Source organism: Tachysurus fulvidraco, chromosome 23 (assembly GCF_022655615.1).
Source record: "Tachysurus fulvidraco isolate hzauxx_2018 chromosome 23, HZAU_PFXX_2.0, whole genome shotgun sequence".
NCBI lineage: Eukaryota > Metazoa > Chordata > Actinopteri > Siluriformes > Bagridae > Tachysurus > Tachysurus fulvidraco.
This window is the reverse complement of record NC_062540.1, coordinates 1,530,367-1,545,325: the sequence shown is the minus strand read 5'-3', so window position 1 is coordinate 1,545,325 and position 14,959 is coordinate 1,530,367. Positions and strand designations below refer to the sequence as shown.

The 14,959-nt window shown below is 40.7% G+C and overlaps 1 protein-coding gene and 1 long non-coding RNA gene across 3 annotated transcripts; both read left to right on the top strand.

Annotated features, from left to right (window-relative positions):
* The first annotated feature begins 3,623 nt into the window (after positions 1-3,623).
* Positions 3,624-14,914, top strand: LOC113655338. The gene is made up of 12 exons (XM_047807348.1): positions 3,624-3,738; positions 3,942-4,037; positions 4,168-4,311; positions 4,778-4,888; positions 5,214-5,412; positions 7,492-7,569; positions 7,724-7,899; positions 7,969-8,159; positions 8,424-8,776; positions 13,974-14,095; positions 14,352-14,456; positions 14,703-14,914. Exons 1-12 carry the CDS (start codon positions 3,642-3,644, stop codon positions 14,894-14,896), a joined length of 1,866 nt encoding a protein of 621 aa, XP_047663304.1. The 5' UTR covers positions 3,624-3,641; the 3' UTR covers positions 14,897-14,914.
* Positions 6,807-11,926, top strand: LOC113655351. 2 transcript variants are annotated; one of them, XR_007139261.1, is made up of 3 exons: positions 6,807-6,956; positions 7,079-7,189; positions 11,378-11,926. It is a non-coding gene; the product is annotated as an uncharacterized LOC113655351 (long non-coding RNA). The 2 variants fall into 2 exon arrangements; XR_007139260.1 differs by lacking the exon at positions 11,378-11,926 and adding an exon at positions 7,492-9,217.
* Positions 14,915-14,959: the final 45 nt, after the last annotated feature.

Sequence of the window (14,959 nt, the reverse complement as noted above, 5' to 3'; positions counted from 1 at the left end):
CAGAGCTGATCAAATGTGAGATCTGGGTTTCACTACACTTTCTTGGTAGTTGAGTAAATTTATTGTGTTTCTTGAAATTGAAATTTTTAAGGCATTAACTATAATTAAAAGAGACACCGGATAAAACTCCTGATACCTGATACCCACAACATACTGTATATCGGGCATCATCAAATGGCGGACCGTGGTCCGGACCCGGACCGAGTGACGGGTCTGCCTGGACCCGTTAAAAATCTAATATTATCATATTAAGCATCTCCTTATTATAATCTAATATTATAAGATTATAAGCTCTTTGATATTAATGAAAAGATAAATCTTTCGTTCATGTGCATCTTTCCATCCATCCATCCATCCATCCATCCATCCATCCATCCATCCATCCATCCATCTTCTACCTCTTATCCAGGGCCGGGTCGCGAGGGCAGCAGTCTAAGCAGACTTCCCTCTCCACAGACACTTCCTCCAGCTCTTCCGAGGGAATACCGAGGCGTTCCCAGGCCAGCCGAGAGACATAGTCCCTTCAGCGTGTCCAAGGTCTTCCCCGGGGCCTCCTCCCGGTTGGACATGCCCGGAACACCTCCCCAGGGAGGCGTCCAGGAGGCATCCGATACAGATGCCCGAGCCATCTCAGCTGACTCCTCTCGATGTGGAGGAGCAGCGGCTCTACTCTGAGCTCCTCCCGAGTGACCGAGCTCCTCACCCTATCTCTAAGGGTGCGCCCAGCCACCCTGCGGAGGAAACTCATTTCAGCCACCTGTATCCGGGATCTCGTCCTTTCGATCATGACCCAAAGCTCATGACCATAGGTGAGGGTAGGAACGTAGATCGACTGGTAAATAGAGAGCTTCGCCTTGTGGCTCAGCTCTTTCTTCACCACAACAGATAGGTATATCGACCGCATCACTGCAGAAGATACACCAATCCACCTGTCGATCTCCCGCTCCATCCTTCCCTCACTCGTGAACGAGACCCCAAGATACTTAAACTCCTCCACTTGAGGCAGGAGCTCTCCACCAACCCGAAGGGGGCAAGCCACCCTTTTCCGGCTGAGAACCATGGCTTCGGACTTGGAGGTGCTGATTCTCATCCCAGCCGCTTCACACTCGGCTGCAAACCGTCCCAGTGCACGCTGAAGGTCCTGATTTGAGGAAGCCAGCAGAACAACATCATCTGAAAAAAGCAGAGACGAAATCCTGTGGTCCACAAACCAGACTCCCTCTGGCCCCATACTGCGCCTAGAAATCCTGTCCATATAAATAATGAACAGGACCGGTGACAAAGGGCAGCCCTGCCGGAGTCCAACATGCACCGGGAACAACTCTCTTTGACTTACTGCCGGCAATGCAAACCAAACTCCAACTCCGGTCATATAGGGACCGGACAGCCCTTAACAGAGGGCCACGGACCCCATACTCCCAGAGCACCCCCCCACAGGTCACCAAGAGGGACACAGTCGAAAGCCTTCTCCAGATCCACAAAGCACATGTGAACTGGTTGGGCAAACTCCCATGAACCCTCCAGCAACCTGCCGAGGGTATAGAGATGGTCCAGTGTTCCACGACCGGGACGAAACCCGCATTGTTCCTCCTGAATCCGAGGTTCGACTATCGGCCGAATTCTCCTCTCCAGTACCCTGGCATAGACTTTTCCAGGGAGGCTGAGGAGTGTGATCCCCTATAGTTAGAACACACCCTCCGGTCCCCCTTCTTAAATAGAGGGACCACCACCCCAGTCTGCCAGTCCAGAGGCATTGTCCCCAAACTCCACGTGATGTTGCAGAGGCATGTCAACCAAGACAGCCCACAACATCCAGAGCCTTGAGGTACTCAGGGCGGATCTCACCCACCCCCGGTGCCTTGCCACTGAGGAGCTTCTCAACTACCTCAGTGACCTCAGCCTGGGGAATCGACGAGTCCACAACTGAGCCCCCGCCCTCTGCTTCCTCAGTGGAAGACATGTCGGTGGGGTTGAGGAGAACCTCGAAGTATTCCTTCCACCGTCCGAGGATGCCCCCAGTTGAAGTCAGCAGATTCCCACTCCCACTGTAAACAGTGTGGGCAGGGCACTGCTTCCCCCTTCTGAGGCGCCGGACGGTTTGCCAGAATTTCTTCGAGGCCAACTGATAGTCCTTCTCCATGGCCTCACCGAACTCCTCCCAGACCCGAGTTTTTGCCTCCACAACCACCCCGGCTGAAGCTCGCTTGGCCCTTCGGTACCTATCAGCTGCCTCTGGAGTCCCCCGAGCCAACCAGGCTCGGTAGGACTCCTTCTTCAGCTTGACAACATCCCTTACTTCTGGGGTTCACCACCGGGTTCGGGGATTGCCACCACGACAGGCACAGGAGACCTTACGGCCACAGCTCTGTTCGGCCACGTCAACAATGAGGTGGAGCACATGGTCCACTCGGACTCAATGTCTCCAACCTCCCTTGGGATCTGGTTGAAGCTTTGCCGAAGGTGGGAGTTGAAGATCTCTCTGACCGGAGACTCTGTCAAACGTTCCCAGCAGACCCTCACAGTACGTTTGGGTCTGCCAAGTCTGTCCAACTTCCTCTCCCACCATCGGATCCAACTCACCACCAGGTGGTGATCAGTTGACAGCTCTGCCCCTCTCTTTACCCGAGTGTCCAAGACATATGGCCGGAGGTCAGATGAAACAACCACGAAGTCGATAATCGACTTCCGACCTAGGGTGTCCTGGTGCCATGTGTACTGATGGCCATCCTTATGCTTGAACATGGTGTTCGTTATGGACATACTGTGACTAGCACAGAAGGTCGGGGGTGCATTTTTCGTTTTCTTTTATTCAGTAAATTCTGCCCTGTTCTATTTTACTTGAAATGTTCTTTATCCCAAGGTTCCTGTGTTATTAATGTAGTTAATGTTTAAAAAAGGGGGCAGCTCAAAAGTCTTTTGTTTAATTTTTTTCTTAATGATTAAAAGCACTTGTATTTTATTCAAAAGATTGAATAAATTGAATGTTTTACATTACTTGAAATATAGGCCCTAAGTTCAGGCTGCTCAAAGCTGTGTTTGTTTGCACTTTTTATTTATTTTATTCAGAAGAAATTCATTGTCTGTTGTCTGTTACTTGACATGTAGTAAAGACAACTACAGGATTGTTTTCCATTCAAGTGCCATCCATACAAGTTCAGACTTTGAAAACACTTGAAATTTAACAATAAATTATATAGAAATGTATGTCTGTTATTGATTTTATTTACATGAGGGTTCACTATTTTAAGTGACTATATAAGAATCGGACCTTTGCTGGGAGGAAATTTTAATAACTGGACCTCTGGACAAGCAGATGTATAAATGTACGCTAAAGGAAGCGTGTTGTCTTCTATTCAAGGTTTGGTTCATACATCAACTTACACATTACTTTTCAGTGCCACCACCAGCTGCTGCTATTAGGAGTGTTTATATCTTTACAAAAAACTCTCTTAGTTGCACAATACAGACTTGAACACTGGTTAGCGCTGTTTCACTTATCTGTCTTATAGTGTGGTGTATTGTATTGTAGTGTAGTGTAGTGTAGTGTAGTGTTGTGTAATCTATTGTAGTGTAGTGTAGTGTAGTGTAGTGTAATGTAGTGTTGTGCAGTGTATCGTCTGTCTGCTCTCACTGCTCACTTTATGTGGTCAGGACCACTTCCTGTTCAGCTCTACACAGCTGTTCCTGTTCAGCTCTACACAGCTGAAATGACAATAAAAGCTTCTGGACTGAATAGAGGTGGTCATGATTTTATTTACGATACAAGCTTCATGATTTCTGATATCTGTTGTTTATGTTACAGACAGACTGTTCTGTTTACTGACTGTTTTGTTGTTTTATTGTCAAAGGAGAAAAGGGACAGCTAACATTTTTATACCATTTACACAAGAGTGTATATTATTTCATTCAATTCTGTTTTCAATTCTCTCTTTTCCTTGTAGTGCTGTCGCTGACGTGTCTTAACTGCCTTAATGATCAATGTATTAATATTAACTGTCCAGACCAGTGTGCCAGTCTAACTCTGTTTGTAATGAACAGTAAGTGCATGTCTATATTTTATTTTCAATGTACATTTGTCAGAAATGTCCTGAACATTTACTATATTAATAATAAATCAGTTACCGAGTAATATTTTCTAATCACGTTGCTAAATTTCATGCTTTGTAGATGGCAACAATATAAGCGCTGTTTTAAAGAGTTGTGCAGCACCGGGCATTTGTTCACCTATGACTGCAAACCTGGGAGAAACAATAACAACCACCAATGCCATGTGCTGCAACACTACATTATGCAACAATGAAACACTGCCAGGTAAAAACAAAATGTGTTCGAAGGATTCATTCATTCATTCATTTTCTACCACTTATCCGAACTTCTCGGGTCACGGGGAGCCTGTGCCTATCTCAGGCGTCATCGGGCATCGAGGCAGGATACACCCTGGCCGGAGTGCCAACCCATCGCAGGGCACACACACACTCTCATTTACTCACAAAATCACACAATTTGTAATGACAATGTAATTTTGTTTGTAAGTTTGTATTTTAGATTTTTTTTATAACTACATACAGTATTATTGGAGTAATTCTTGGTGATTTCAATATATATTTTAATTTTTTACTATATTAATTCTTTTTTCTCCTTATGTTTAACTTCTGTTCTATGTTTATGTTCTGCAAAGCTGCTTTGAGACAAAGCCTATTGTAAAAAGCGCTATACAAATAAACTTGAATTTAATTGAATTGAATTGAATTTCATTTCATTTCATTTCCCGGTTAAGTTCTTCCTGTTCCTTTGCCCAACGGGAGGATCTGTTACACCTGTATCAAAAACGACTGCACACAATCAGTGGATTGTAGAGGAAATGAAGACAGGTGTGTTACTGGGACAGGTGAATAACTTATTTTTTATCTCTGCATATATTTCATTTTATTTCATATATTTATTTCCTCTGTGTATTTGGATATGTGTAGTGTTTTGTTATTAATCATTTACCTCCTTCTCTCTCTCTCTCTCTCTCTCTCTCTCTCTCTCTCTCTCTCTCTCTCTCTCTCTCTCACACACACACACACACACACACACACACACACACACACACACACTCACACACACACACACACACACACACACACACACACACACACACACACACACACACACACACACACACACACACACACACACATATATACACACACACACACACACACACACAGGTACAATATTAGGCACTACAGCGACCGTGAAAGGATGTGTAGGTAAATCTTCCTGCAATGGTACTCAATCAGTAATCTCAGTGGGAAATAGCACTGTAAGTGTTCAGTGTTGTACAGGAAACCTGTGTAACAGTGCTGAGATCTTCACCCTGAGCTTCCTCCTCATGATCATCTCTCTACACTCCTCCATGTTCTTCTCCTGAACACTGATCGAGTAGTTCACTAAAAGCAGTATGCAGAAGACAGATGTTTTTTTATTTTTTATTTAATTTAAGCTTCACCTCTGCTGTATTGCATCATCACATATAACGTATTCGCCATATGTACATTACTGAGCTTTTCATGGTCTGTAGTCACTTTATATCTCTTTATTTCGTTTTTCCCACTTGTGTTATACAGAATCTGCAAGAAATAAACTGATGCATATTCATTTTGCCTTTCTTTCTTTTTTTTTTAACTGTGATTACTGAACTACACTTCGATTACTTCTATCTTGACCAAATGCTGTTATTTCCTGTTAAATTTTTCAAACAAAGGAGGCATGAGTTACTGGTTTTGATTAACATTTGATCGAATATTTGTACAAGGAGCAGTAATGTTTTACTTCCTTCATTGTTCTTAAATACATCAAACATCAGTAACTGGTTATGAGTTTATAATACAGAACAATAATATGGCATATTGTTTTATTAGAATTCTTTATGTAAGCATTGTTATTCTGTACCAAATTATTATTTCTTATATTTTAAGTTATTATTTTTTTGTTATTTTCACATACAATCACACTACATTCTCTGGGTCAAACTTGATTTTTGTATCTTGTTCATAAGAGATTTTACTTTTACTATATGTAAACATTAACCCGAATTTCAAATCAGTTCATTTTAATATGTAAATGTTGAAAAACGAAAGCAGGCGATGTACTTAAGGCAGATTACTCCAAATAGTGTTCAAAAACCTGGCAGGTTTAACCTATTAACTTTCTACAGAACGTAGGATACTAATATAAAATATAATAGTAACCAAATATAAAACATTCTGTACAACAAAGAAATAAGAAAACAAACAACTGAACCACTAGATGCTGCTGATTAACTGATCAGGTTTTGTGTACAGACTGCTGAACGGCCGATCGGCTGATTGTAGGTGATGTAGATTCTAGAATTAGAAATGTAGATTCTATACACCAAATTTCAGCTTTATCATCTTACAGTTAACTAGAAACAGATGCATAAATGAAATCAACTCCTCATACAACAGTCATTAATTCGGATGTAACGACCTTCAAACTGAAGCTGAGAGCCTTCAACTTTAACTACAATTCTATTATTCTAAATAGTACTCAGCTAAAATAAGAATTTTAACAATGTACATCTGAGGTCTGAATTTAACTTCTCAGTTCTGATTTTCTTTAACTTTTATATGTCTGCAAAGGCAACTCTAAGTTTTCAGTAGACTGAAGACATTTGTTTTTTGAGATTGTGTGGCAGCATTTTAAATAAATGCAAATCAACATGTTAATCATTGTGGAACATTTCTCTAATAATCCTGACTAGTGAGTTCCTGGAAACACAAAGTTAACTACCTCCATTTATAATGAAATGAAACTTATGGTAAAGGTTGTGGGTTGTGAAATAAACTTCCCCTTCTATATAACTGAGCATAACCATAAAAACCAGGCTTTGTTTCAGAACGTTGCTCTTTAACTTCATCTGCTTCTTCTTCAGATGCTTTTCTCCAAAGGTAATGAAACTCACTGTGGAGAAATAGAGAAAATAAATTGAATTCATTTCAAAATATTTTATCTTAAGATTGAATTTTATACAAATAACGTTTTATTTTCATTCTGATTTTTTTTTCTTTAGCCATGTCACTGAATTGTTATCAGTGTTTGCTGTCACTAACTGGCGCGTGTACCAATGAACAGATAACCTGTTCAGATCAGTGTGCCTCTTCAACTATGTCTGTTTACACGGGTAAGTGTGTGTGTGTGTGTGTGTGTGTGTGTGTGTGTGTGTGTGTGTGTGTGTGTGTGTGTGTGTGTGTGTGTGTATGAGCAGCATGGTGTCTCCGAGCACGACGCTGTTTGAGAGTCTGAGTCGCAGGCACGGTGTGAGGGTGGTGTGCTAGTGATGGAAGATGTGGTGGGACATGAGAACATTGTCTCTGCCTCCAGCATGAACAGTGCAATTGTTGTATTCTTGAATCAGGTGAATAAAGTAAATAAACATGTCCCGAAAGGAATTAATAATGAGTGTATATTGGTTTCTCCCCTCAGTTCCCCTGACAAAAAAGTCATGTTGTCAAATGTCCCTCCTTTTATTAACGAAGAGGCGATTCTGAAAGAGTTTTCTCGGTACGAGCAACCCGTCTCCCCCATGAAGAAAATCCCCCTCGGCTGTAAGCCCCCACTAGTTAAGCACTTGGTTTCTTTCAGGAGATTGGCGTTTATGGTTTTAAATGAAGGAGTTTTTTCCCAGACCGATATAAAATGTTTTAAATGTGGTCAGATTGGACATCTTGTCCGCGCCTGTCCTGAAAGACAGCGTGATCCCGGTGTCTCCAAATGACCGGGGCAGAACGCAGCTGAGCCTGCTGGAGCCGTTCCCCCTGCGGACACAGCTTGGCCTGCTGCTGAAAGCCCTGCAACTGCTTCTGAACCATGGCCTAGGAAGCATGAGCCCAAGTTCAGACTGCAGACCAGAGCTCCACTAGTGACGTACCCACCGGGAAAATCCCTGCTCGGCTGAATCAGACCGGGAGAAGCCCTGCTCGGCTGAACCGGAACGGGAGAAGCCCTGCAGGGCTAAACCGTACCAGGAGAAGCCCTGCTCGACTGAACCGGGCCGGGAGAACGGCTGTGAATCTGAAAAAGTCACAGTGGACTCTGAAGTAGTGCTGGAGCTGCCAGTGCTGGAGCTGCCTGTGCTGGCAGAGTCAGACACGGTGAAATAGGAAGGCTGGCACGGACTGGTCCAGCTGTCCAGCAGAGCTGCAGCATTCTGCCTACAGTTCATCCAGAGACTCCTCACTGGACCCAGAGACCTACAGTAGTATGGAGAGCAGCAGCCAGTGGAATATTACGCACAGTTGAAGGACAGGGGCTAGACAGAGCCCTGTTTTTAATGGACACAAAAATGCTGGACATCTCTGGATTACCAGTGTTTTACTGTGGACTTTTTAAAATCTGGAACATTAAAAAAAAAACAGTTCAAAGGCCATCAAACATTACACTGGTTTCTGGAGGAGCCTCTGGTGTACAGCAGGCGACTGGACATCTCCAGTGTGACCATTCCTGCACTGTCCAGAACTCTAACCTCCTCGGGCATTGTGACGCTCCGGGAGCTCGTGAACATCACAGGGTCTGACTTGTCGAGGGCAGAGGACCTGACATTGCATATGAGATTGAGGTCCCTGCGCATTGTCAATCAGCTCCTACACCACTGGAGATCTGCACTAACATCAGAGGAGCATGTTCAGCTGCTGGATTATCATCACACAGAGGCTGGTCCTGCAGAGGATGAACCCTTTCCCCAGATGAACATGGCTCCTTACCTCGACGGGTGTGAGGGCCCCCTCCTGGAGTGCCAGGTGAATGAGAGATGGACTTTGGGTCAGTGACGGGGAAGCTGCAGAGTACAGCGTCTGAGTTAAAGTTTTAAATAAGAAAAAGCCGAGTGGGAGGGTAGACACCCCATGGAGAAGTGTTTTGGGTTTCAATGCTGATATTAAACCAGAGTGGAGAGCACTGTACAAACCACCATTGCCAAAAAGAGCTGCCGACCTTCAGTGGAGGATTTTACATGGTATTATCTCTGTGAACTCTTATTTCTGTTTTAAACCCTGATATTGCACATGACTGTCCTTTTTGTTCACAGAGAGAAACAGTTTTTCATGCTTTTATTCACTGCTCCAGGTTGCAGTCACTGCTTGTGTTTTTACAGAGCATTTTAAGGTTGTTTTATGTTGAATTTACTGTTCCTTGTTTTTTTGGTTTTAAATACATTAGGAAACATTTAAAGTTTGTCAGCTTGTGGAATGACTTTAATTTATTTGTTTAAACATTTCCTGTTTTTTCTCTTTTTTTGAGATACCTGAAGACAATTTAAAGAAAATATAAACAGAAACACGTCGTTTATTTTTCGTTTTTACGATTTTTTAAAAACAATATATTTCAAGCTTGAATTGTATTACGGCCTGTTTGTGAGATTTCACTGCCCTCTTGTGGACATACATTGAAATTACACTAATATATATTTAAAGGATTTACCCGTTTTTAGTATTTTCTAATGAAGAATTAATGAAATTAAGAGAAGTAACATATTGCACATCATATTCCATTTTTCCTTATGATTCTTCTTGTCATTTCTTCTCTTTTCATTTTAATTCGTTTCTTAAATAAAGTGTATTGATATGCACAGTCTAAGAAGGAGTGGATTTCCCTGCAGGTTGTTTACTGTATATAATTGTGTACGAATAAAATATTTAATACAAAAGGCCAGAAACACGTGTGTTTAAACAGAACAGATATAAATAAAATATATGTTGCAAGTTTTGTCCAAATGTGTAGTTAATTCAAACCTGTTTCATTCTCATGACAATTTTACTGATTTTATTTTTTTAATGTTTAGTATATACTTATAGTTTAGGATTATAGTTAGTCCTCTCAGTTAGAACATTATCCTCTTTGTACAAACCAGAATGAAGCAAGAATCAACATGTTCCTCCTCTTCCAGGGGACTGAAATACAACACATCATCTACAGCCGATTTTACAGAATTCTTTACAGAAGTACTTTGGATTATGAAGAAATGACTGTTTGTTGAGATTTAGTTCTGCTCGTAAACGGTAAACATTACAACACAATGAGAGAATGATAGTGACGCTAAACACAGCTATAATAGAATTACTGTCTATTACTGTACAAACAAACATGGAATATGAGTTGACACAGTAATGCAGTCATTTTAGGAGGTAATTCAGTCCTTTAAAGTCTTTAGAAAATAAGATTTTGGAGTCTGCAGGTTTCTCACATGTTGATGGTATTTGTCTTTGCCTGTGGTGAGGGCTCAGCTCTGCAGGAGAGCATGTGATTGCTGGAGGATGTTTTCTTTCTTTCCTTGTGGTTATTCTTACTTCCTAAGAAAGACATATTTATAACATAGATGGAGGCTGCAAGAAACTTGATAAAATTTCACTAAAGTGAGGGCCACCTCCTGAAGTCCAGCCCCAGTTGGACACTTTTGAGCATGCAAAGCTCCAGTCCAAGTCCAGAGATGTTCCTGATCTTTATCTATTGAAAAAAGACTTTGACGAGAAGACAGTCACGCTACCATGGAGTCAGTGACTGATACTGGAAATGAGAAAAAAAAGAAGTTATTTATTAAGAGCTGTAGACAATTGTGTACTGCAGTCCATATATCCATGGTATTCTGCAAATGTCGAAACTACCATTTAAAACTCAGACTTCTCCTTTCTGTGGCTGCTGAGACCTACTGTGGCTATAACAAGCTTGTAACATTTGACCACAGAGATGAAAACACAGAGCTGAGCAGAATGAAGGGATGAAGGTGTGTATTATGGTGCATGGTGTGGAGTGTATGGGTGGCACGACGCAGGGACGAGTGTGCAGTGTTATAATTCCAGAGTGAATATTGTGTGTGTCAGATGGCTCTTTGATGGACAGCGAGTCTGTTGTTGTTGTTGTTGTTGTTAATGAACTGGAGTGGGTCGGGGGGAACATCTTGGTGTTGGTGATGTACTGAAGAGTTTCTGTTTTAGAAATTCTCCTTCAGTTGTTTGGGAGAAGCCTCTTTTTGCTGCTTTAATCCACCACCTCAGTGCCTCTTGAATAATGAAACCAGGGTTGTTATTGTTATTGTTATATTTGACTCAAGTCCTGACAGGAATGTGTGCACTCTCATAAAATCTGATGTAATACTGTATATAAAACTGTGGGCTTACAAGTTCACACACACTCCATCTGGATCAGACAAACACACATCTTTGCTCTTCCTTGTCCATTTCTTGATGGTTCTGGTTACAGGCTTAGGAACTATTTATGTAGATCTGACAGTCTGTTCAGTCTTGGTGTAAAACCTTCCATCTATATCATTAATATAATCGTTAATTGTTTTTTACTTTGTTTTATTTGCGTTCGACAGACTGAATGAAGATCATGAGCTGGTGGCAAGCTGATGATGAGAAGCTGAGAAGATGAGCTGGTGGTTACAGACATGACGAATGTGGAAAACGAACGTGACTGGACAAGCTGTCAATCGGACTGTATCATCATCAAAAATGTAGAAACATTTGTTCACGGTGTGAAAAGTTTTTTTTTTCCATAACTTAACTTTAAATGAGAGGCGAGAGATAGAAGAAGTGTTGAGAGGTGAGAGAAGGAAAGAATTATTGGTTAGGTTTCTCATTAGAAATGAAACCCCAAAGGATCTCTGTTGTTCATTTACAAAGCCAACACCACATTCACAGCATTTATCAGAGCAGCTTATCGAGCAGCTGACTCAAAGCCAAATAATACATTTAATACACTAAAATACACTAAAAAACAACAATAAATACTTAGCAGCTCAACATGAAACAGTTAACTGAGAACTTACAGGCATGTAGGAAAACTAACCACCGCAAGCATGACTCAAACCACTACTTTCTGTAGGCCCTCCGACTTCCTGTAGCACTTCCTGTAGCAACAACAAGCAGCCAAAAACACTTCACATTCACATTTATTATTACATTCACATTCAAGTCAAGTCAAGAAGCTTTTATAGTTATTTAAACCATATATAGTTGTTGCAGTACACAGTAAAATAAGACAACGTTTCTCCAGGACCAGGGTGCTACATAGAACACAGACAGAGCTAAGGACTTAGTAAGTAGTCCTAGACATGTAGTCCTGGTGCAAACAGTGCAGGACAAAAAGACAGTGCAGGACAAAAAGACAGTGCAGGACAAGACAGTGCAAATAAAAATACATTTTATTTCGTTTCTTAAATAAAGTGTATTGATATGCACAGTCTGAGAAGGAGTGGATTTCACTGCAGGTTGTTTACTGTATATAATTGTGTACAAATAAAATATTTAATACAAAAGGCCAGAAACACGTGTGTTTAAACAGAAGTGATATAAATATAACATGTTGCAAATTTTGTCCAAATGTGCAGTAAATCTAAACCTGTTTCATTCTCATGAAAATTTTGTATCTTTGTTCACTTTATAGTTATAGTTGAGAACTATAGTTTGTCCTGTTAGTTGGAACTTTATCCTCTTTGTAAAACAGAAATAGGTTACAGACATGACTAATGTAATAAGTGTGGAAAATGAACGTGATTGGCCAAGCTGTCACTGTATCGTCTGTGTCTGTATCGACTGTATCATAATCAAAAATGTAGAAACATCCGTTGAAGGTGTGAAATTTTTTTTTTCCCATAACTTAACTTGAAATGAGAGGTTAGAGAAAGAAGAGAGAAGTATTGGTTAGGTATTTCTTTAGAAATGCAACCTCAGGCAACTTTGTGGCTTTACTGTGCTCGCGGCATCTCTGTTGTTCATCTACAAACCCAACAACACATTCACAGCATTTATCAGAGCATCTTATCGAGCAGCTGACTCAAAGCCAAATAATACATTTAATACACTAAAATACACTAAAAACAACAATACAACAATACAATAAAATAACAGGTTAAAAATTAGATGTTTCTTTAATATGATGTTTTAGATGTTTAATCTCATTTCCAGCTCATTATAGCAGTCAATGTCTCATTCTTGTCCTGGGAGATAAAGACACAGTCGTGTAATCACACACAATAAGAAGTTAAAAAATAAGAAGTTATTTCTTAACAGCTGAACACAAAACAGTTAACTGAGAACGTACAGGCATGTGTGAAATAACCACTGTAGTCACAAGCAGCCACAAAATCACTTCTGTGTACTGCAACAGCAATATATGGTTAAAATGACAATATAAGCTTCTTGACGTGACTTGAAAAGACAGTGCAGGACAAAAGACAGTGCAGGACAAAAGACAGTGCAAACAAAAAATACAAGACATTACAGAAAAGACATTACACAAAAACAGCACTATCCAGTGTAATATCGTAAATACCGCAATGAAGTTTTATAGCAGCAGTTACATGAGATATAAAGATAATAAAGCAGTTTTTGAGTTTTATTCTTGTGTCTTTATTGTGTTTATACTCCTGAATAATCTATTCCAGTAGACAGTCTGACTCACTGAGAATCACAGAACATTTAACTTTAAACATCATTGTTATCTTCCCATCGCTCCATAACTCCGAGCTGTAGTGGACTGTCCCTCTGAACTGCAGAAAGACATTAGGGAACACTGTCCTCATGTCCCAGACACATCCTTATTACCAGGCTTTGATATGTCATTAATACACTGTAATAAAAACATGGCAGAGTGTGACCCAATATCCAACATGATGTGATGAAATGAAACTCTGTGTGAGTGTGTTTGTGTGTGTGTGAGAGAGAGAGAGCGTGTGTGTATGTGTGTGTGTGAGTGTGTGTGTGTGTGAGTGAGTGAGTGAGTGAGTGTGCGGGGGTCTGTGTGAGTGTGTGTATATGTGTGTGAGTGTGTGTGGGTGTGAATGTGAGTGTGTGTGTATATGTGTGTATGTGTGCGTAATGTAAAGTGATGTGATCAGAACTGATCACATTTGTAAAGTTAATCCCTCCCTTGCACCTTTTCCTTGTCCCCCCCCCTACACTATAAAATAGGAGTCAGATCACTTGCTCACGACAGCCTGCTTCACCTCCACAACTCCTTCATCTACACAAAACTTCATCTACAATGAGGTCTGTAGTGGCACTCATGTTCATCTGCATGCTTTTACCCAAAGGTAACTCAGGTCGATCGATCTATCTATCTATAGATTTACTGATCTTACAACTTAATTTTTTACAAATGAATATAAAATGCTATTAAATCATTAAATAATCAGAATAAATGTGTGTTTGTGTGTGTGAGAGAGAGAGAGAGAGAGAGAGAGTTGAAACAGAATGAAATAATTGTAATAATTTTCCTGATATATTTGACTATTTCCCCATCAACCCTGAGCTTGATTTATTTGATTATTAATGAATTTCTCTCTTTAGCTGCTGTTGGCCAACTGAGCTGCTATTCCTGTGATCCCACTAACTGCAAAACATTTACTAATCAGACTTGTCCTGCTGGAGCGGATTCCTGCCTCAGTGCAACAGGTAAATAATGTATTTAAATCTGTGTATTTAACAAGAGTTTGTGGAAGTTTCCATTATAGATTTTTAATATTTTTTTACCTGCACAAGGACAAAACATGAATTATAATAATATATGAAATAATTTATTAAACATTATTCCTTATTACTAATAAACAACACACATGTTTCTTTCTGTAATCTAGCAATCAGGATTTATTAAAAAATTGATTAAGAACAATTTTCTCTCTCTCTCTCTCTCTCTCCTAGCCACTTCCGGCACAAGTAAGTTTACTTTTAAGACTTGTGTACCAAAGCTGGTGTGTGACACGCCTCAGTTACCAGGATTAACTCTTGAAAATGTGAAGTGTTGTCAGACGAACCTGTGTAACGGTGCTGAGATCTTCACACAGAGTTTCCTCCTCATGTTTGTCCCTCTGATCTCCTCCCTGCTCTTCTTCTGAGCTCTGATGAAAAAGCAGACAAACTTCACTGTAACGTCATGTATAACGTTCTGTCAATAAACT

What these genes read in the sequence shown, in the direction of transcription:
- LOC113655338 (XM_047807348.1), top strand. Translation starts at nt 3,642, where the DNA reads ATGTGGTCAGGACCACTTCCTGTTCAGCTCTACACAGCTGTTCCTGTT. An exon ending in AACTCTGTTTGTAATGAACA is followed by an intron (nt 4,038 to 4,167) that starts GTAAGTGCATGT and finishes CATGCTTTGTAG; the next exon opens with ATGGCAACAATATAAGCGCT. An exon ending in TGCTGGCAGAGTCAGACACG is followed by an intron (nt 8,160 to 8,423) that starts GTGAAATAGGAA and finishes AAAAAAAAACAG; the next exon opens with TTCAAAGGCCATCAAACATT.